General features: G+C 39.5%; 1 protein-coding gene across 3 annotated transcripts in view; it reads left to right on the forward strand.

Moving 5' to 3' along the window:
* UNC80 (unc-80 homolog, NALCN channel complex subunit) overlaps positions 1–23,633 on the forward strand; it is a 255,397-nt gene that overhangs the window by 188,402 nt on the left and 43,362 nt on the right. For all 3 annotated transcript variants that reach the window (XM_056111839.1, XM_056111840.1, XM_056111841.1), the window contains exons 44-47: positions 995–1,129; positions 3,093–3,231; positions 4,777–4,873; positions 19,216–19,386. In XM_056111839.1, coding sequence (XP_055967814.1) covers positions 995–1,129; positions 3,093–3,231; positions 4,777–4,873; positions 19,216–19,386 — 542 coding nt within the window. The remainder of the gene's footprint in view (positions 1–994; positions 1,130–3,092; positions 3,232–4,776; positions 4,874–19,215; positions 19,387–23,633) is intronic.

Raw genomic sequence — 23,633 nt, forward strand, 5'->3', positions numbered from 1 at the left:
TTATAACTTTTTTCCTTATGACCAAGCCAATACATGCTTGTTATAAAATTCACATGAAGAGAAGTTTAAAGATGAAAAAACACTACATTCTCCTATAGAGTCATTGTTTATTTCTTGAAAACCCTGCCACTATATTCTACTTTCTTTTAAAATAATGTTGCATCTTAAAATTTAAAGTAGTATTCAAAACTGTTACCTAATTTCATCACATAGCACTAAAAATACATAGGCATTTAGCAAAGTGGGTGGGTAGGGCGTTTGCCTAGCACACGGTTCAATTCCTTCGTTCCTCTCGGAGAGCCCAGCAAGCTACTGAGAGTATCTTGCCTACATGGCAGAGCCTGGCAAACTCCCCGTGGTGTATTCAATATGCCAAAAACAGTAACAGCAGGTCTCACAATGGAAACATTACTGGTGCCCGCTCCAGCAGATCGATGAACAACCAGAGGACAGTGCTACGGTGGACAGTGCTTTATAGTTGGAATATCTTTTCTACTTATCACAGAGTTTTTTTAAATGCAGGTATCGTAATTCACTAATCATAATTTGTGGAAAATTTTTGCCTCAAACTTTCCACTATTATAAAGCAAACTTGCATCTAGCATTTGTTATATAAACATCTCTTCATATTTATCCAGTAATTTTCTTGAGATAAATTCTTAATCATAAGCTTCCATGGATAAAGTGTTTGGGAATTTTGGTCCAAACACTGCTGTACTCATGGAATTTTCCTGGTTATGTTTTCAGGAGTGATTCCTTGCAGTGCTCAGAGGACAATATGTGATGGGGGCTTGGGGCGGGGGGGAGGTTGTCGAACTAGAGTCAACAGAATACAAGCCAAAAGCCGAAACTTCCATACTATTACTCTAGCCCCAAGTGTATTTACACTCTCTTCCACCACTCATGAAATTGGTCTTTGCTTCCTGGCATTCCGTGGCTGCAAGTTCTAGGCGCTGTTAAGGGTCTCTATAAATAAGTGGAATTTTCCCCATAGGTATACTCTGACTATGAAAGCAACCCACAGTTGCGTCAAGCCATAGAATTTGCCTGCCATCAGTTCTACATTCTACACCGGAAGCCCTTTGTGCTCCAGCTCTTTGCCAGTGTGGCCCCCCTCCTGGAGTTTCCTGTGAGTAATCGCTGTGCAGATAAATCAAAACCTACTAAATGAGTAAAGCAAAGTCTCTTTATCTAGATCTTACTATAGAAAGGAGTTAGCCAGTGTCACTTGTGTTTTGGCCAAAATTCAAAGGCAGATGGAGAGGTGAGAAAACATGACAGCTGAGGAAAGGAAAGGTTTCCAGAATACCGTGATGAGTGGTTCCTAGTGAGAGAAAGCTGTCAACAGGCATATCAGATTTACAGCATCATAACTGATTGTTTGGGTATGTGTTTGACATTCTCTGATTCTCTGATTCTCTAAGTTGAGAAAGAATTACAGAAGCTGTCAGTTGTTAAGTACTTGTGATTTGGGGATCAAATGTTGAATTATTATTAGATTTTCACTAGATCTAGTCATATAATTTCTTACAAGCCTGATTTATAGCATCTGAATAGCATAAATTATTTTTTCTCTTTTAGAGGGTAGGAGAGAAGTTGCAGTCAAACCCAGCAGTGCTAGGGGACGACTCCCAGTTAGGTGCTCAGGGCTTGTTCCCATCAGTTCTCAGGGACTATAATGTTCAGAGAGTGAATCAGGGTCATCCTTTCCTTTGAGCTATTCCTTTGACCTTAAGACATTCTTCTTTAAACAAGAAAATAATTGATTAGCATATGTCATATCAGGTCTTAAGATGTAAATAGACCAACTGTGCACTTTTAGGCTTAATTTAAAAAAAAACAGTGAAAATTTTTAAATGTTAATAAAACTTAGATTTTTTTCTTTGCTGTTGCTCTCTGGTATAAGTTTGCTTTCTTTTATAATACCTTACACACCATACACATGTTTCTTTTAGTAATATGTATCTCTACTATACCACATAGAAGTATTTAAATTCTAATCAAACACGCTTTTTGTGTGTTTTTTGTTTTATACTGTTGCTTCATTCATTTGATCTTGGTTTTCCTTTAATTCAGGGCAGAATGGAGCCCAGTACATAGCAGAAATTTATTAGTGATGGATGAACAGGCATTTTAAATAGATTTGAGGTGACAAGTGCCTGAGATTTGCAAATTTATTATTAACTATAACCTGTAAATTTTTAAGAATCATTAAAGTGTCTGTTTTCCAAAATACTTGAAGTATTAAACTAATTCATAATGGAAACTTCCTTTGAGATTTCTGAGTTTAACCAGAGGGTTGACATGAACTTTTCTGGCAGCTTGCATATTATACTTTTATGAGTTTCCACAAATACCTCTTTTATACCAGAATAACATTCAACAGATCCTGTAAAATTCAGGTATTCCATTCCAAAATCATATAACCACTTTTGGGTGCAGGTTTTTTGTAAGTAAACATCTGATCCATGTTGTAGCTGTTACTGACATTTGTGAATTTTGAATTTCTGATCAAACGACATTTGTACTAAGGTAGAAATCAACAAACTAAAAATGCCTTTTGAGATGAAGTCATGAAATTTGCTAAGTGAAATGAGTCAGAAAGAGAGGGACAGACATAGAATGACTGCACTCATCTGTGGAATATAAAATATAATATGAGACAGACACCCAAGAACAGCAGAGACAAGGGCCAGGAGGACTGCTCCATGGTTGGAAGCCAGCCTTATGAGCTGGGGGATAAGGCAGCTGGGGTTGAGAAGGGATCACTAAGTCAATGATGGTTGGAGGATTGCTCGGGATGGGAGATGTGTGCTGAAAGCAATTAAAGAACCAAACATGATGGCTTTCCTTTATCTGTATTGCAAACCCTAATGCCCATAAGTAGAGAGAAAGAGGGAAATTTTCTACCATAGAGACAGGGGGAGGGGTAGGATGGGAGGGTAGAAGGATACTGGGAACATTGGTGGTGGAAAATGTGCACTGGTGGAAGGATGGGTGTTTGATCATTGTGTGACTGAAACTCAAACATGAAACTTTTGTAACTGTAGATCACGGTGATGTAATAAAAAAGAAATGCCTTTCATATATAGGATGCTGCCAACAATGGACGCAGCAAAGGAGTGTCTGCTCAGTGCCTGTTTGACTTGCTGCAGTCTCTGGAGGGAGACACCACTGACATCCTGGACATCCTGGAGCTGGTCAAAGCGGAGAAGCCTCTTAAGTCATTAGGTAAAAAAAAATTTGCCACAATTTTCTTTTAACTTTCAATAATAAAAAAAAACCTTCTCTATTGAATATTTGGAATGAAGACAACAGTGTAAAAATAAATGGTGCAGTAGTATAAATTGAATGAGAAAGTTTTCCTATCAACTGGTTTTTCTCAATTTTTTAAAAAAAAATCTTGGAGTTCTTATGGATGTGGGCCAGTCTCTGTGGTGTGAAATGATACCTCATTATGGTTTTGATCTGCATCTCCGTGACGATTAATGATGTAGAGCATTTTGATCATTGTAATAATAAAACCCAAGCACAAAAATTTGTAAGTCTACAACTGTACCTCATGGTGTCTCACTAATAAAAATTAAAAAAAATAAAAAATAAATAAAACTAAAAAAAAATCTATTGAAAAAAATAATACTTTTGGAGTAATTTTCTGCACTTGTATTTAACTTATTCAACCACTTAACTACTCTGTCGTTGCAATTTTCAGAAAATTGAGGTTTTCTGTGACATTCTTAGTGACTAACTCTACAAATATAAATTTTTCTTTGGTGGGGTTGGGGAGTATTCCCTACAGTGCCCAGACCTTGCTCTTTGCTCGGAGATCAACCTGAAGGTATTCAGATTAAGCCAGAACTGGTTTAATTCTGGTTATTTCAACTCAAAGATGAAAATTTAACTGTAGCATCTGAATAGCCTCTATAGCTTCTAATAGGTGAATTTATTAAAAATTACTCCTTACCAAAATGCTATATTTTTCATCCAATAGTTCAAAAATATAAATTTTTTTTGAATAAGAAAATTGAGGGGCTGGAGAGATAGCACAGCGGGTAGGGCATTTGCCTTGCACGCGGCCGACCTGGGTTTGATTCCCAGCATCCCATGTGGTCCCCTGAGCACTGCCAGGAGTAACTTCTGAGTACCGAGCCAGGAGTAACCCCTGTACATCGCCAGGTGTGAGCCAAAAAGCAAAAAAAAAAAAGTCGAATGTGTAATTGCTTTGGAATCAAAGCCAGAGAAAGAAATGGCTATAGAAAAATACTGGGAATAAAATATTAGAGTGATAAATTGTTTTTTCTTGATTTTTGGGGGGAGGAGGGGAGTTGTTGTCGTGGTTTGTTGGTTGCTGGTTGGTTTTGGGGGTTTTTGTTTGCTTGTTTTGCTTTTTGAGTCATCACAGCAATGCCCAGGGGTTACTCTTGGTTCTGCACTCAGGAATTACTCCTGGTGGTGCTTGGGGGACCATATGAGATGCCGGACATCAAATCTAGCTAGCCTCATGCAAGACAAACGTCCTACCCATTGTACTATCACTCGGCCCTGGTTTTGGTTTTGTTTGTGTGTTTGTTTTGCTCTTTGGACTACACCCTGTGGTGCTGAGGGCCTTCTCCTGGCTCTGTGCTAAGGATCACCCCTATGGCTCAAAGGACCCATAGGACCGATATGAGAAAGTGCCTACCCAGCTGTTCTATCTCTCTGGCCCCAGGAGTGATCCATTCTTAATCCCATTATCAGAATGCACTCTGATTTTGTGCCTTGTTCCTGTCCCTTCAGATTTCTGCTATGGAAATGAAGACCTGACATTCTCTATAAGTGAAGCCATCAAGCTCTGTGTTACTGTTGTGGCATATGCTCCTGAATCATTCAGAAGGTAACTGAAGCTCTTTAATCTGTGCCATGCAATCAATAAACATGGTTAAAATAAGCTAAAGATTGTAAAGGTTACATACACTAATATCAATCTATAACTATCTAGTGGCAAAGAAGCATATCAGAGCAGTATAAATATCAAAGCATAGTAAATCCTATTAATTAAATTTTTATTCATTCATTTTTTCTTGGTAATTAGTGGCCATTTATTCAAGTCTCACAATATTAATTATAGAGAAATCATGAAGGGTTGGGGGTAGCTATTACAAATAGGTGTGACTGAACATTATCATAAACAATGAACAGATGTAAAGCCCTTCCTTCAGGGGAAGTTCTTCTAGGAGATTTACCCAAGGACAGAATCTCATCTAGGGGCTCCAGCACTCTGCATTCATACTAGGAGACCCACCCAAGGGAGGAATTCCAACTAAAGGTATATTGCTTTCTCCTTTCCTTGGCTAGTAATCCATTTAGACAATTATACTAAATTTACTTCTTAATAATATTTGTAGTCATTTTGTATGAACACAGTAAGAGATATCATGATCATGACCATCCTGTTGTCCGTTGATTGCCTCGAGCAGGCACCAGTAACATCTCCTTCATCCTAGCCCTGAGATTTTAAAAAGTGCCATATTTCAGGCTCTTTCAGGGTTAGGAGAATGAGACCCATCATTGTTACTGGTATTTGGCATATTGGGTACACCACGAGGAATTTGCCAGACTGCCGTGTGGGCAGGTTACATTCGGTAGCCTGCCAGGTTGTCCAAAGTAAGAATGAGATAATTAGATGTCGCACGGCTGTGAAATTGTGCCGTTGGTCTTGACCATTGATGGGATTACACAGCATGGGGGGGGGGGCAGTTGGTGGGTGTGATCCCTGCCTACTGGAAGATGGAGGATCTGGGTGCAGGATGCTCAGCCCTGATCCCAGCAGGCTTGAAAATCTCAGCCCTGGGACCCGCATGCCTTTGTTCCTCTGCAGGTACCTTCATGCGTGTGGAGAATGGTCTCAGCATGGTTGTGGCTGGTTCTGGAGGTCTTCGGCTACCGGGGCTCTGCTTGGGGCAGAGAGAGAAACTCAACCCGCCCCCCTCCAAGGAGCCCTGGCGAGGGGGCAGGAGGCTCTGCCAGTAAGAGATATATTAAGCTTAAAGTTTGGCTCTTTCTGGGGACATCTCCCTATACATCCCAGATCACAGTCCTCAGGGCAGGTTAATCTTTCCTATCTCCAGCAGGGTCCTTATCAAACCACTTCTTCTTGGGTCATTTCAGAGTCTGTTTCGTGACTGTTTTCTTAACTATTATACTTCCAAATCCCCTTAATTTTAAATCCCTCTGTTGTAATTTGTAAGACTCTAAGTTACATGGTCTTCTTTAGAATGTGTTATCTTCATATTAATGCAAATTAATATGAAATAAAATTTAAGGACATTTAAACTATTTAAGTAAACTTTACAATGGGCAATTTGAACTGTACCCAAAGAGCAAGAGTGTTAATCTTGCCTGTCATTTTGATAAATCCAAGGAATATAAAGGATTCACATGCATTAATATGAATTAACCAAATTCAAGATCTTGATTCTTTTTAATATACATATACAAAAATATACATAAAATATATAATGAAAATCAATTCCATAACCTATTAAAATAGGGCTTTTTACAAATGAGATAGCAACTCAAAAATATCATCTTTCATGTATTATGTCTTAGCATGGTTGAGTTTCCCTCCCCACCCCGAGCAGAGCTCCAGCAGCTGAAGACGTCCAGAACCAGCTACAACCATGCTGAGACCACTCTCCACATGCATGAAGGTACCGGCAGAGGAATAAAGGCATGTGAGTCCCGGGGCTGAGATCGCCAAGCCTGCTCGGATCAGGGCTGAGCATCCTCCACCCAGATCCTCCATCTTCCAGTAGGCAGGGGTCACACCCACCAACTGCCCGCCCTGGTGCCGTGTAATCCCATCAACGGCCAAGACCAATGGCATTCGCAGCCGTGCAACATCTAGTTATCTCATTCTTACTTTGGACAACCTGGCAGGCTACCGAATGTAACCTGCCAACTTGGCAGAGTCTGGCAAACTCCCCGTGGTATACCCAATATGCCAAATACCAGTAACAATGATGGGTCTCATTCTCCTAACCCTGAAAGAGCCTTGAATATGGCACTTTTTTAAATCTCAGGGCTAGGGTGAGGGAAACGTTACTGGTGCCTGCTCGAGGCAATAGACGAACAACAGGATGATTGTGGCCATGATGTAATATGTCTGAATAAAGTTGCATTTCTTTAAAATGCCGTATATTGGAGCTAGGGAGACAACACAGCCTTGCACACAGATGACCCAAATTTAATCCCTACTCCCTAATATGGACCCCTCATCCCTCCTGGAGTGATCTCTGAGCACAGAACTAGTAGTAGGCCATGAGCACTGCAGGGTATGTTCCAAAAAACAAAATAGTAATAATGAAATAAAATGCCATACAATTACACTTTAATCATCCCTTTGGACTTTCTTCTTTTCCCCCAATTTTATAAACATCAGACACTCACTTTTTTTTTCTTGCTAATAGTTAGCACTTAAACAAAGCATCAAGGGGCCAGAGTACAGTGAATAGGTAGAAATATTTGCCTTGCACACAACTGACCTGGGTTCGATCCCCAGCAGTCAATATAGTACCCCAAGCCAGCCAGGAGTAAACTTTGAGCACTGACAGGTGTGTCACCAAAATAAAAACAAAAAGGCAGCAAATTATATGGTAATATTCTTGGCATATATTCTTATTTTCATATCTTGGCTTTGGTAAATAATGTAATGAACATGGAGTGCACATGTTTTCAAGTTATCATTTTTATTTTCTTCAGATAAATATGATTAGAATTTCTAGGTCATAATATATTTGTATTTTTAGTATTTGAGGTGGGCTGGGTGGGCTGGAGCAATAACACGGCGGTAGGGCATTTGCCTTACAAGCAGCCAACATAGCCGATCCAAGTTCGATTCCTCCGCCCCTCTTGGAGAGCCCAACAAGCTACCGAGAGTATCTCGCCCGCACAGCAGAGCCTGGCAAGCTACTCGTGATGTATTCAATATGCCAAACACAGTAACAACAAGTCTCACGATGGAGAAGTTACTGGGCCTGCTCAAGCAAATTGATGAACAACGGGAGGACCGTGACCGTGACCATGAGGTGGGCTAGATTAATAGCACTGTGGGTAGGGCGTTTGTCTTTCTCATGGCTGACCCGGCTGACCCGAGTTCGATTCCTCTGCCTTTATTTCCTTCTGTCCTTCCCAGAGAGCCTGGCAAGCAACTGAGAGTATCTTGCCCGCACAGCAAAGTCTGGCAAGCTACCCTTGACATATTTGATATGCCAAACACAGTAACAAGTCTTACAATGTTACTGAGCCCACTCGAGCAAATCAGTGAACAATGGGAGGACAGTGACAGTGACAGTGTTTGAGGAATCTCTATACTGTTTTCCATAGTGACTGTACGAATTTGCATATCTAACAATAGTCTATAAGGGTTCCCTTTCCTCTATAAATGACAAGCAATTGCCATTTTTTGTCTTTTCTATTCTACAGGTGTGAGGTGATGGACCGTTTTGGTTTTGATGTGTGGTTTGTGTGGTTCCCTGATAACTACAGATATTAAGCATCTTGTTGTGACTGTTGGCCATTGGCATATATCTCTTTTATAAAAGTGTCTCTTCAGAGCATTTTCTTTGATTATTGTCACTATAGCTATAGGGTCTATTCCCATGATGGGAATTGGGTCACAGCATACTGGTGCTAAAATTGAACCTAGGGTGTTACAGACAAATGTGAATCTTGTTTTCTACTACCTGAACCATGTCTCACCATTTATTTACTTTTTAATTAGGTTGTTTGTAGTTTTATACATTAATTTCTCTGAGTTATTTCTATAGTCAATATATTTATCCCTTTTGATATAAATGCCCTTATATCAAGCTTTCCTTGCACACAGTTGGCCCAGGTTCAGTTCCTCAGTCCCTCTCGGAGAGCACAGCAAGCTACCGAGAGTATTTTGCCAGCATGGCAGAGCCTGGCAAGCTCCCTGTGGCATGTTCGATATGCCAAAAACAGTAACAACAAGTCTCACAATGGAGACATTACTGGTGCCCACTCGAGCATATCGATGAACAACAAAAGACGGTGCAGAGAGAAGTTAAATGATTTGCTGCAAATATTTGGTTAGATTCTTTTTTATTTTGAGGATGCTTTTCTTTTCTATACAGACATTTTGAAGTTTGGTTTTGTCAATATATCTTTAGAATACACACACTCTCTCTCTCTCTCTCCTTCTGTTGTTCATCGATTTTTGCTCAAGCAGGCCCAGTATCGTCTCCATTTTGAGACTTCTTGTTACTGTGTTTGGCATACCAAATACTCTCTGTAGCTTGCCGGGCTCTCAGAGAGGGGCGGAGGAATCGAACCCAGATCAGCCGGGCTGCCTGAGCACAAGTCAAATGCCCTACAACTGTTCTATTGCTCCAGCATATATAACTTTATATTATTTTTAGTAATTTGTTCTTCAGATAAATCTTTCTTGGTCTCACAAAGCAGAAAAAGTAAAAGGGCAAAGGACTAGGATTTGTATTCATTTAGCTCTTTGCACCAGAGAAAAACTTGAAAGATAAATAGGAAATGTTACTCCCACATACACTCTAATATTCCAGGTATTTTGTTGTCTTAAATGATTGAGGGATTGAGACAGAGGCTTGTAGTCAACCAGGTATGTGGCGGTTGCCTTCAGAAGAACAGATATTCTGCCTTTTGTGAGGTCTTATTCCTGTATTTTTCAGAGACTTTTCCTAAAACATTGTAGCACTGTAGCACTGTCCTCCCATTGTTCATCAATTTGCTCTAGTGGGCCCAGTAACATCTCCATTGTGAGACTTGTTATTACTGTGTTTGGCATATCGAATACATCACGGGTAGCTTGCCAGGCTTTGCCATGCGGACGAGATACTCTTGGTAGCTTGCCGGGCTCTCCGAGAGGGGCTGGGGAATCAAACCCAGGTTGACCAGGTCGGCCATGTGCAAGGCAAACGCCCTACCCACTGTGCTATCACTCCAGCCCATTTCAAACATTAAAATTTCTTTCACCAAAGACCGCTTTTGTGTTCAACATGCTATTTCTCCACTGATAATGTATATTATTGCCAAAGCCTGAAATGCTAACAGTGTGAAGACAGTATAGTCCTGCTTATTATGGGAGCAGGTTTTGAGAATGAAATATGTGGATGTGGCTCAGTAGTAAAACATTATAACATTATAGTTCTAAAATTGGTAAAATATTATAATATTATAGTTCTAAAACATTATAGTTTGATCCCTGGCACCACATTCCCACATCACTAGGTGTGACCCTGTGTATGACACCTATAAAAGTAAATAAATAAAACTATAAGAATAAATCAAAATCCCACATCTGTTTACTAAGCTCACTCCATTCTTGAGCATAACTCTGTTTTTCATTCCAGTTTATCAGGCTACATTGTTAGTGGGGTGCTTTCTTGCCTGCAGCCAACTGTGCTCAATCTCCAGCACCATATAAAGTCCCCCACACTCCTTCAGAAGTGATTAGTGAGCATAGAGCCCCAAGTAAACCTGAGCACGCTGGGTTTACTGAGCACCAAAACAAAATAAAATTAAAAAAAAATCTGTCAAGTTGATAGCTTTATGAACTATATAGTCAACATACCTATGTAAGCTTTTGATTTATGAAATGTTATCTATAAGCTTTGGGGTTGTGAAAAATCAGATAGAGGGATTGCTATCATATTTTATGAAATCACAAATCAACCTTCCTTTTGTCTGAGCTCTTTTCAAATGAAACCGTATACTAGGTATTTTTGAGAGAGGCTGGGGTATTGGAGTGCTGCACCCAGAAGTGTACAGGGATTACTCCTGACTTGTGCTCAGGGATCATTCCTGGTGGTACTCTGGGAACTATATGCAATGCTAGGTATTGAAATGTGTTGGCTGTGTACAATGCAAGCATGTTACATGCTGTATTATCCTTCAGTCCTATACTAGATACTTTTAATTGCCTGTCATCTGCTATTCATTATTTCATGAGATTCATGAAGTTACATGTAATGGTAGTTCATCTTAGCTCATCTGGAATATTCTGTTGTCAGCTTTATGTCTTTGTGCACATATATGTAGAAACCCTCGTGGAGAGAAATGTTCTCCTGGATCATGGGAAATGTATATTATTTGCTTTGATAGAAATTAAACATTTTAAAGAAATTTTAAAATGTTGATAGCAGTTTTCATTCCCACCAGCAGTGTGTGTTTCAGTAATCACTGTACATACCCATCAGCACTTGACATTGTTACTGATTTATAATTTTAGCAATTTTGTTGGTTTATAGTGATATCTCACTTTGGTCTTAATTTCTATTATACCTACCTTTTTGAAAGTGACAATGCCACTTTCTGTAAGTCGATTTGTAGAATTTTTAAAATGAGACTGCAGTATGGACCAGTGCAGGAGGCAAGGCACTTGCCTTGCATGCACCCAACTCTAGACTGACCCCTGACACTGCATGTGGTTCCCCCAGGCACCACAGTGGTTTCATTCCTGAGCACAGAAACAGGCCCTGAGCATTACTGGATGTGTCCCAACCTTCCCATCCCAACACATACATACGTATGCACACACACACACACACACACACACACACACACACACCACAAAATCTCAACATTGAAATTGAAACACACACACACACACACACACACACATACACACACACACACACCACAAAATCTCAACATGGAAATTGAAATTTTTAAATTTGTAATGTAAGAACCACAGAGATAACTTAATGGCTACAGCACATGTTTTCACAGGCAGAAAATTCAGGTTCATTCCCAGGTACAACATAGTTCCTTCCCCACCCCACCAGTATTTACCCCAAGTAAAGAACACATATTGCTCTGAGCACAATGTCTAGATGTGACCCCTTTCCCAAACCAAAAGAATACAAAAAGAAAGAAATTTTATCTCAAGTGGAATAGCATTCTAATTAGTTTTCAACATTTGGATTTTTTGAGAGTTTTTGACTTTGTTGTTACTGTGTTTGGCATATCGAATACAAAGTCTCCAATGGAGCCGTTACTGGGCCTGCTCGAGCAAATCGATGAACAACAGGAGGACAGTGATACAGTGATACAGTGAGAGTTTTTGATAAGCAGCAGTGACTGACCATAAGATATCAGAGTGACATCTCTGGATATGGAGTTTGACAGAAATGCAAACTGGATGCTTTCTTGACTTGCAGGATGCTTGCTTCACCATACCAGGGGTTATACATACTTCAAATACCATATCTTATTCTGTTACTTAATTTTATTTACTTAATTTTCTTTTTTGGAGTGGGGGGGAACACTCCAAATAATAAAATTAAGGAAATAAAATTAATGATGTTAATTTATATTAGTAAGCATGTTAAATACATATTTAAAACATTAATAAACAGTAAAACAACCTAATGATGTTCAGGAGCTACTGCTGGCTCTGTGCTCAGGAGCCAATTCTGACAATGCTCGGGGGACCAAAAACAGTGCCAGAGATAAAACTAGGGTTGTAGCCAAAGCAGTTGCATGAAAGCCAGATGTCTTGCATTCTGTGCCATCTCTCTGTTCCCCCATCTAAATCTTTTTTGGTGGTGTGGGGGGGGACCAAACACAGCAGTGCCCATAGCTTATTCCTGGCTTTATGCTCAGAGATCACTCCTGGCAGAGACTTCGGAGATCATATGGGTTACCAGAGATCAAATCCCAGGTGGGCTTGGTGCAAGGCGAGCCCTATCCTCTGTACTACAGCTCCAGCGATAATTTTTTTTATGACTGTTTTAATATGTTCTTCATTTTAATGCAATCCAATGAATCACTTGTTTTCTTACTATTTAGTGCTTTCTCTGTCTTTCTAAGAAACCTCTGCTAACCCCAATCCATAAATTATCTGTGAGGCGCTTTCTTGTTTTTACTCTCCCATTTGGCAATCCAGCTGGAGCTGGTGTTTGGTATGGTGTAAATTAAAGGCCAATGTTTATTTTTCCTGGTTGGGGAAAAGCTCAGGGGTCAGGAGTGCATGTCTTGAAGTGGTATTGCTGGGTCATATGGAAGCCAATTTCTAGGCTTTTATTTTTTTTTTTTTGAGGAAAGTCTATATTGTTTTCCAAAAAGACTGGACCAGTCGGCATTCCCACCAACAATAAAGGAGAGTTCCTTTCTCCCCGCATCTGTGCCAGAGCTGGTTGTTCTTGTTCTTTTAGAAGTGTGCCAGTTTCTGTGGTGTAAGATGATATCTCATTGTTGTTTTGATTTGCGTCTCCCTGATGATTAGCTATGTGGAGCATTTTTTTCATGTGCCATTTGGCCATTTGTATTTCTTTTTTGAGGAAGTTTCTGTTCATTTCTTCTCCCCATTATTTGATTGGGTTGAAGGCTTTTTTTTCTTGTAAAGTTCTACCAGTGTCTTGTATATCCTGAATATTAACCCCTTGTCTGATGGGTATTAGATAAATAACTTTTGCCATTTCATGAGGTATCTCTGTATTTTGATCACTGTTTCTTTTGAAGTTCAGAAGCTTCCTATTTTATTATTTTTTAAGTACTTTTTATTTATTTTTTTAATTTTTATTAGTGAAACACCATAAGGTACAGTTGTAGACTTACAAATTTTTGTGCTTGGGTTTCAGTTATACAATGATTGAGAATCCATCCCTCCACCGGTGCCCATTCTCCACCTCCAGTGCTCCCAGCATCCCTCCCACCCCATCCCCCCATCCCACCCAATCCCTGTGGCAGGGCATTCTCTTTTGTTCTCTCCTTTTGGGTGCTGTGGTTTGCAAAAGAGGCATTGAGTGGCAATCATGTTCGGTCTATAGTCTACTTTCAGCATGCATCTCTCATCCTGGGAGGATCCTCTCAACACCCTTTACTTAGTGCTTCCCTCTCTATCTGAGCTGCCTTCTCCCCCAGCATGTGCAGATGGCCCCTCCAAGCCATGGAGTGAACCTTCTGGTACTTATCTTGGCTATTCTTGGGTGTTAGTCTTCCATTTTGTTACTTTGTATTCCCTAGATGAACACAATCTTTCTATGTCTGTTCCTCTCTTTCTGACTCATTTCACTTAGCATGATACTTTCCATGTAGTACCACTTGTATGTAAATTTCATGACTTCATCTTTTCTAACAGCTGCATAGTACTCCATTGTGTAGATGTACCAAAGTTTCTTTAACCAGTCATCTGTTCTCAGGCACTTGGGTTTTTCCAAATTTTGGCTATTCTGAATAGTGCAACAATGAACTGGTTATTGTAACTTTTTAAAAAAATGTTTATTTATTTATTTTTATTTATTTATTTATTGAATCACTGTGGGAAAAGTTACAAAGCTTTTAGATTTAAGTCTCGGTCATGCAATAATCAAACACATTTCCCTTCATCAGTACTTATTTTTCATCACCAAGAACCCCAATATACTCCCTCTCCCACCCCTCCCAATGCCTGTGAGGCAGATGAATTCTAATTAACACTCTATCTACTTTGATTAGATTCATTGTTTTGACAAAAGATGCACCATTATTGTTTAGAGTTTACACCCCAAAATCAGACCTGCTGAAAAGGCATTGTGAAATAATTTGTTTTCTACAGCTGGTTACAAGAACCAAATGATGTCACACGGCCACAATAGTGGCTGCACGATTTTGGGTTTCTGATATTTTACTTATTAAGCCTGGAAGTATTTCTGCCGAGAGTCAGATAATTATGAGATTGGTTTCTGGGCTCTGGAGCCATGGCCGTGCCGGAGAGCCGCTCATGAAGGGCAACTCGTTACCTCAGTAGGGCCTGAAGGACGAGCCGGGAACGGCCCCCTTCCCATGAGGTTTTAGTTGCCCCGTCACCACCACCGACTCATACCTGGCTTTTCAAAAAGCTCCGCGGTGGCTATCATCTTGCTGTCCAGGGGAGAAAAGGTGGAAGGGAGCAACACACTTTCCCTCCCGGGCAGGCATGGTGCCGTAAATTAACACATAGTCCAATCACTTTTCTGCCACAAGCTACCAGGCTCTGCATTAAGTCCTTGTGTTTCTGGAGCCATGGCCATGCAGGAGAACCGCTCATGGTGGGCAACTCATGACCTCGGTAGGGCATGAAGGATGAGTGGTTATTGTAGCTTTTGAGGTGCAGAAGCTTCTTAATTTAAGATAGTCCCATTTTTTTTATCTCTGTTTCCACTTGGTTGGTCAGTGGTGTGTCGTCTTTGAAGATACCATTAGCCTCAATATCCTGGAGGGTTTTGCCGACCTTGTCTTTAGTGTATCTAATGGATCTGGGCCTGATGTTGAGATCTCCTGAAATTCATATGGAACAACAAACACCCACAAATAGCTAAAGCAATTCTTGGGAAAAAGACATGGGGAGGCATTGCCCTCCCCATCCTCAAACTCTACTACAAAGCGGTAATAATTAAAACAGCATGGTACTGGAACAAAGCCAGGGCCGCAGACCAATGGAACAGGGTGGAATACCCGTACACACAACCCCAAATGTATGAACATCTAATCTTTGCAAGGGAACAAGAAAAGTGAAGTGGAACAAGGAAAGCCTCTTCAACAAATGGTGCTGGCATAACTGGACAGCCACATGCAAAAAAATGGGCTTAGGCCTTGACCTACACCATGCACAGAAGCTTCTTATTTTAATGTAGTCTCATTTGTTTAAATTTGTTTCCACTTTGTTGGTCAGTGGTGTTTCATCCTTAAAGATGCCTTTAGCTTCAATATCTTGGAGGGGTTTGCCTACATTATCCTCCACATACCCTATGAACTCAGGTCTAATATTGAGATCTTTAACCCATTTTGATCTGACTTTTGTGGGTGACGTTAGACAATTCTTAGTTCATTTTCTTGCATGTAGCTGTCCATTTTTTCCAGTACCACATGCTGCAGAGGCTTTCCTTGCTCCACTTCACATTTCTTTCTCCTTTATCAAAGATTAAGTGATCATATGCTTGAGAGTCTGTTTTAGAATATTCATCTCTGTTCCATTGATATGTGGGTTTGTTTCTATCGCAATATGTGGTGTTTTAATTACTACTGCTTTATAGTACAGTTTGAAGTTGGGGAAGGTGATGGCACCCATCTTCTTTTTTCCAAGGATTGCTTTAGCTATTTGTGGGGGGTTATTGCTCCATATGAATTTCAGGAGTTTTTTGGGGCTGGAGCAATAGCACAGCGGTAGGGCGTTTGCCTTGCATGCAGCCAACATGGCCGACCCGAGTTCTATTCCTCCGCCCCTCTCGGAGAGCCTGGCAAGCTACCGAGAGTATCTCGCCCACACGGCAGAGCCTGGCAAGCTCCCCATGACGTATTCGATATGCCAAACACAGTAACAACAAAGTCTCCAATGGAGACGTTACTGGGCCCGCTCGAGCAAATCGATGATCAACGGGAAGGCCTTTACCTTTACCTTTTACCTCTTTGAAAAATGTCATGGGTGTCCTTATAGGGACACATTGAATCTGTCTAATGCTTTGAGGAGTATTGCCATTTTGACAATGTTAATCCTCCCGATTCATGAGCAGGGATGTGTCTCCATTTCCTAGTGTCCTATTTTATTTCTTGAAGTAGTGTTTTGTAGTTTTGCTGATAACAAGGTACTTGAGTACCTTGAGTTCCAATTTTCTGAGTCACTATTGGAAGTCACCTGTTTTGATTCTATTTCCTCTCAAAGTGTTTTGAAGAGTAAAATATTAATATCTGTTTACTTTGTCCCCTATTAATTACTTGTTTTTGAATTGTTTTGCTGTATTTTAAGTACTGGCAATTTGTTTTTTTGCCTTATAAAAATAAAATGAGGTTTGGTTCTTTTATCACTTTCTAGTCAGGTTCTAAGATTTATCAAAACTTTAGCTCTCCATTCCCTTTTAACCTTTTATTTTGTTATTGTCATAAGTATTATTATCATAAATATATTTTAAACCATTAAATAATTACTATTCATATAGTTAATATTTATGTGTATAATTGCCTACATATAAGCTTGTTATTTTCCTTTTTACCTTATTTGCATTCCTGACCTTCTAAATGAAATTAGTTTCCTCAGTACTTGAAACTATCATTAATACTTTTATAGGGCAAAGGTTCCTGCAGCAAATTCTATTATTATCTATTTGTTAAGAAATTTGGAGTGCAAGGGCAGAAGGATAGTATAGTGAGTAACACACCTACCTTGAACTTGTCCAACCCCGATTTGACCTCCTGTATGGTCCCCAGAGTACTGAGAGAAGTGATTCCTGAGTGCAGTCAGGAGTAAGCCCAGACAACTCCCAGGTATGACCTCAATCTCTCTGCTCTCGAAACAGAATTTTTGTTTTACTTACTATCCGAAGGATATTTCCTCCTCATCTATAAATCTGTAATGGAAACATTTTTAAATGTTTAGAAATAGATATTTGATTGTTATGTAATGAAGATAACTCCTAAATTTTGTAAAAAAAAATCTGTATATACGGTCTTAGTGCCTACTTGGATTTTATGTCAATTTCTAGCTGCTCTGAAGGTTTGAGGTTTGCCTCCACTTTCAGATGCCTGTGACATGCCTGGTGTCACAGTTATATATCTGGGATCAGAGAACTTCTTGAGTATAAAGCTTAATAATTGCTTTCAAAAAATAAAAAATTTGACCAGGAACATCAAATATTTTTTCTGCCCTATTTTCTCTCTCTTCACCTTTTAGGATTACATTTATATGTGTTTTCTTATTTTGGTTTGGTTTGGGTTTTTTGGCCTATATCTATTTCCCCATATTAAAAATATCTTGACTTCTTAATTTTGAATATTTTAATGTCAATTTTAGAAATTTCAGCTGTTTCTTTGATAGATTTGAGAGTTATTGGTTATGTAATCTGTTACCTATTCTGTTCAATATTTTAATCATAATGAAATCTTTGTATTATAATCAATATCCAAAGCACTTATGGCCATTTCTTTTTCTTTGTTCTTTGGCTTTTGACTATTTCTGATACTAGTGGTAAATTTTGATTACTGAATATTGTTTGGAGTTAAAATAAAGTAGAAACATTTTAGGAGTTTGTCTGATGTTATTTTCTTCCAGGCAATATTTGTTTTTTACTATCTGATAGGTATTTAGAGTAGAATGCATAATGCATATAAATACATATATATGTATATGCATATATATGTGCATATATATTCACATATATATTCAGTTCCATAAAAGTTCAGCTGATCGTCACAGCAATCAACTGATCATTTTGCTTGGATTTGTTCTTAGCTTCCCTATAATAAACATTATAATTTTTGTCCAAGCTTCATAGACAAATTAGTGTTTAAAAAGCTACTTTTTAATTGTAGGAATTGACTTTTTGCCTTGCCTTTTTAGATGACAACGAGGTAATGGGGTTCTAAAGAACACCAGTACTCACCCAACTCTAAAAATCACTTTTCATAGTAGTTACTCCACACAAGGTTTTATTATCAGAAACTTGTATTAATGTTGACTTAAAAAAAATCACAGCAGAAAGCCATAGAAGTCAAATGGGTCAAAGAAAATCTGTTTTTTCCAGGTGTCAAATGTCAGTTTTTGTTTTTCTGGATCAGCAACTTGGAAACTTACACTCAATAGGGAAAATTTCTTGATCAAATATCTCTCTTAGGATTAAACATTTTACCACCTAACTTTGCACAGTAACAATTAAATTTCCATCTCTCCTTTGAGGTGATGTGTTTAATATTCTCTTACTAAATTGAATGTGGTACTTGCCAAATGAGTGGTCAGTCTTTCTACCATTCCAATCTGCATCAGAATGGCTATTTCCACAATGTACAGTAACATTGCCAAACTTAGGAAGTCAGTCACCTAGGGAAGGATTTTATTTTTGTCTCATATTTCTTTAAGCTAAAAGTTATTCTTGGCAAATTCCTGAATGAAAGTGTTGTTGATGATCCTATGGGCTGATTTTCAGTATGAACTCCATAGCTCCCAAGATTATGACACTATTATTCTTTCAGTCATCGGTATGCATGCTAATTCCCTGAACAAGAGTGCATATTTCAGGAAGCCAGCATTTCATCCTCTTTTATTAAATGCTTAATTAAAGAAAATTGGTCAGCATCCCCTGTGGTTTTAATTAACTCCTGATTTAGTGGAGGACGAAGGGGGATTCATCATCTCTTCTAAAAGCTTTTTATTTGTGCTTGCTCATAAATATGGCACAACCAACAAAAAGATGATATGAAATGTGATTCGCCTTTCTTTTCTGTTAATTAAAGTCTTCAGATGCTGATGGTGTTGGAAGCTTTAGTGCCCTGCTACCTACAAAAACTCAAAAGGCAAACATCACAAGTGGAGACGGTTCCTGCTGCTCGAGAAGAGATTGCAGCCACAGCAGCTCTTGCCACATCCCTCCAGGCCCTCCTGTACAGCGTGGAGGTCCTCACCAGGTAATGTCAAAGGCAGAAATAACCACACACCATGAATCTACCAGGAAGATGAAGCAAGGGGTGTGTGGGTGTGTGTGTCAGGGGAAATGTGTTGGATAAAAACAGTTAAATAGAGTATTTATTTGCATACAGATAGTATCCCAAACTCAATCTCTTCAAGGTTGAACACTGCAAATACTTCCTAAATTGTTTGGCTAAGTAGACCAAATAAATCAGCAGTAGTATTAGTTTGTTACTACTACGACTTTTATATTATTGTTTTTACCTTGATTGTTTAATCTACATTTGCATATGCCTTACTCAGTTTCTATGGTAGTGGAGCCCAATGGTAAACAAAAATTTTTATAAGAGGGTCAATTTTTTAAATGTGGAAATATGATCCACACTTTTATTAGCATAGCTTTTATATCATTAATGTTAATATCTAAATTCTAACTAGATTTCTTTCTATTATTTTAATGTATGTAAGTTTTTATAGCACAGCAGGTAGGGCGTTTGCCTTGCACGTGGCCAACCTGGGTCCGATTCCTGTGTCCCTCTCAGAGAGCCAGGCAAGCTACCAAGAGTATCCTGCCCGCTCGGCAGAGCCTGGCAAGCTCCCCATGGCTTATTCGATATGCCAAAAACAGTAACAACAAGTCTCATAATGGAAATGTTACTGGTGCCCACTCGAGCAAACCAATAAACAATGGGAGGACAGTGTTACAGTACTACAGTGCTATATAATAAAAGAAAGGACAGGATTTTACTTGAATACTAGAATAAACATTCCATATGGGATAATATTCAATAGGACAAGCCTGAGAGATAGTACAGATGGTAAGACACTTGCCTGGCAAACCGAAGTTTGACCTCGGCACCACATATGGTACCTTGAACACTGCTGAGAGTGATCCCTGAGCACAGAGCCAGGAGTAAGCCCTGAGCACCACCAGTAAGGCCCCCAAACAAAAACAAAAGAAAACAGAAAGATTTGGTATTACTGAGATATTTGGGAACTACATGTAAATTTACTCCAATGTTCAGCCTTAAATAAAGAAGTTGATCCTGTCTCAAGATCTTTGGAAGCAGAAGCAGAAGAGACATCCTATCAGGAAAGACCAGACTGAGGGAGGTGGAGGGAAAGGGAAGAGAGTGGAGAGAAAGGTGGGTATTGGGAAATAATACAAGTGATTGACAGTTCTTCTCCCATTTCTATCTAAAATTGGCCGGAAGGAATTGTTCTTCCTTGATGTGAAAGTACTGAAGAATCCTTCCTGTTCTGTGCTTTTGCTCCTCTATCCCTTTGAACCATATCCACAGAAAAAAATTCTACCAGTGATTTGTCTTCACAAAAAAACACCAACCTCCCCAGCCCTATCTTGCTCTGCTGATAAGGAAACTAACAAAAGTCACTTTATTTCAGCATATGCTAATGAGAAAGAAAAATGATATTGGTATTCATTTAGCCAGTGTGTTTCATTTCTTATCATGAGCTACTTTGCCAACCTCGGCTAGTCAAAATGTCATACTGAAGCCATGCATACCACATCATTGCTGAAGTACTCGTGTGCACCCAAATAGAAGAATTAAAAAGCAATGTCAAGCTGCCTCATCTACTGGAAAATAGTACAATGTTTTGATGATTGTTTTATGGAAGTCCTAGGAGGATGTGTATTCTAAAGAAAACAATCAGACTATACGCTCTTCTTTCTGTACTCTTCTGGTTAGGTTACTAGCCTTTTCTTGCAACTATCAGAGTCAGTTTTCTCCATTTTATTCCTTTTTACAAGTACACATCAGTCAACTTAGCCAAAATTGATCCACTCAAAATTTCACAAAGCATTTTGGATGGAGCTCTAGTATTTAAAATTCTTTGACTTCAGATAGTCTGCTGCACTTAACATTTGGTAGAGTAAAAGACACATTTATGAGTTATTATTGTTCACAATAAAACCGGCCTCAAGGTCAGAGAAATAGTACAACAGGTAAGGTACTTGCTCAGGTTCTAGCTCAGCATCACAGTTGGTCTGTCCATCAGGCACACTGCCAGGAGTGATTCCTGAGCACAGAGCACAGACTAAGCCCTGAGTTTCACTGAGTATGGGCCGAAGACAGAAAAAAAAATTTTTTTAAATCTATCTTCACATTTTTTTACAAATGGTTTCTTTTTCTCTTTCACAGTCCACAATCTTAATTTCTTTATCATCTAAAAAGAAAAATTTAAGTTTTATAAGGAGTAGTACAGAAATAAGAATCTTAGTATTCATTTTATCTTGTCATGCAACACAGTACCACAAACTAGAGGCTTTAAACAAAATACATTTATTAATAATATCAGAATTTCAGAGGGCCAAAAGTTCAGGCAGGCTCTGTTGGATTCTCTGATCCTGGTTTCCCAAAGCCAAAATCAAGATGTTAGTTTATCTTGTTCGAATATTCTGGAGTAGAGCAGGGAGAGTAGGAGTGTGAATCTACTTCCAAGCCCATTGGTCTGGAGTCTATTTTCCTTGTTCTCTACTCTTAGATGTAGCCTAGAATCTACTTCACATGATCTCCTCTACCTTTCTGTCCTATGGTAGTGCCTTGAGTCTTATGTTTATCATCTCTCTGTCCTCACCAGAGAGACCCTATATTCTATACAGGGCTGGTATGATGTAATTAGACTGTGAAGATAATTTCTCTTATGCTACATAATTTAACATAGTCACTGGCATGCCACCAGTGAACAGAATCTTGTGCCCTTTAAATTCTGCTGCCACAACAAGGATGCAGAAAGAAAGTCTGGCATTACTATTACTTACTTCCCAGCTGTATAATATCTTTAAGGGCCTTTGGGGTGGTTCCCAGGATACTCCCCCAGCCTAGCAGAGGTGGTCTGGGTCCTGGGGAAGACTGATGAGGAAACAAGGGCCAAGCTGGTTGATTGATCAGTTGCCATTTATTCGGTTCTCCCCACGCGCCTTCCCCAGTCTCTGAGCCCCCCATTCTAGTCTCACACTCTCCTCATACCCGTTTCCTCCTGTCTCTTCCACTCATCTTTTCCACTCCATCTCGCAGCCTGGGCCCTCTCTCTCTCCACGTGCTTGCTCCTGTATTCTTCTTCTACATTCTTCTCTCTCTGTTCCCCTTGCTAGCCTCTCCACGGTCCATCTTGCTGCCCTGCTCTCTCTCTCATCCCTCCAGCTCTCCCAGCTTTCTACCTCTCCAACTCCCCAGCACTCTGCACCCAGTCTGGTAGCAAAATCAACATAAGAACACCCTTCCTGAAGGCCTACCAAGTTCAAAGAGAACACCACTTAAAAGGTAATCCAAAATCCTTCCTGACTTCCCAAGGGCAAAATACCTCCTAAGGTGTTTTTCTCCTTTCCTCTGTCCAATAATTCTGTCAACATCTCAATACTAGTTATTTTTGTATGGACATGGTAAGAGATAGCATTGAAGCTTGTAGGACAGGTCTCCTGGGAACATCTTGCCACAGACTCAGACTACAGAGCTCAGGCCAGATTAATCATTCCTAACCCTAGCAGGGCCCGAATCTAGTTATTACTTTTTTGGATCATGCCAGCATTTGTCCATGACCAAGCCCTTAACTTATAGTTAAGCATTATGGCACTTTGGTCAGGCCCATCTCGACGCCAGGGTAGCACATACCTTACCGCTTGCTCTGGTTCCGTTCAGTCTCTCATCAGGACCCTGCTTTTGGGGTCTCTAGGAAGTAAGTTCAGCTGAGGCTTAGGTCAAGAGAACAGATGCCCAGGAGGAAAATATCACTGAGAGTCATGTTCCAAAAGCATAGTATATATTGTCTTCTTGTGTCCATACAAAAAGGACATTGCTCTCAATAAACTATGCAAAGGACTTAGGGAAAAGAGAAAAACAATATTTACAAGTCAACAGAGCACAAAGAAGGTATAAATAAACACAGAGGAATGGAAGCACTGTGATGGGAGCAACCCAATAAACCTAAACTACCTGAGGCTATGCAGGAAGGACAAAATAGTGTTATCCTACACCCAGCCACACTTACCTTAGAGAAAATGAACACTGAAAGCAAGTTTTCAAGAGTTTATATAAAAGAAATGGTGTCTCTTGAAATTTCAGGAGAAACTGTATCATTCTCCTATGATTCATAGGCTGGTACAGATACAAACTTTACCTGATATTTAAAGTAAACCTCTCAGAAATAGATGATTCATATCTATTTCTAAGTAACTAGCTTACAGATACTAAATTGTATTTTAGTATTTTTTTTAATGTTTCTGGGT

The sequence above is a fragment of the Sorex fumeus genome, unplaced genomic scaffold, assembly GCF_029834395.1.
Source record: "Sorex fumeus unplaced genomic scaffold, SorFum_2.1 ptg000014l, whole genome shotgun sequence".
Lineage (NCBI taxonomy): Eukaryota > Metazoa > Chordata > Mammalia > Eulipotyphla > Soricidae > Sorex > Sorex fumeus.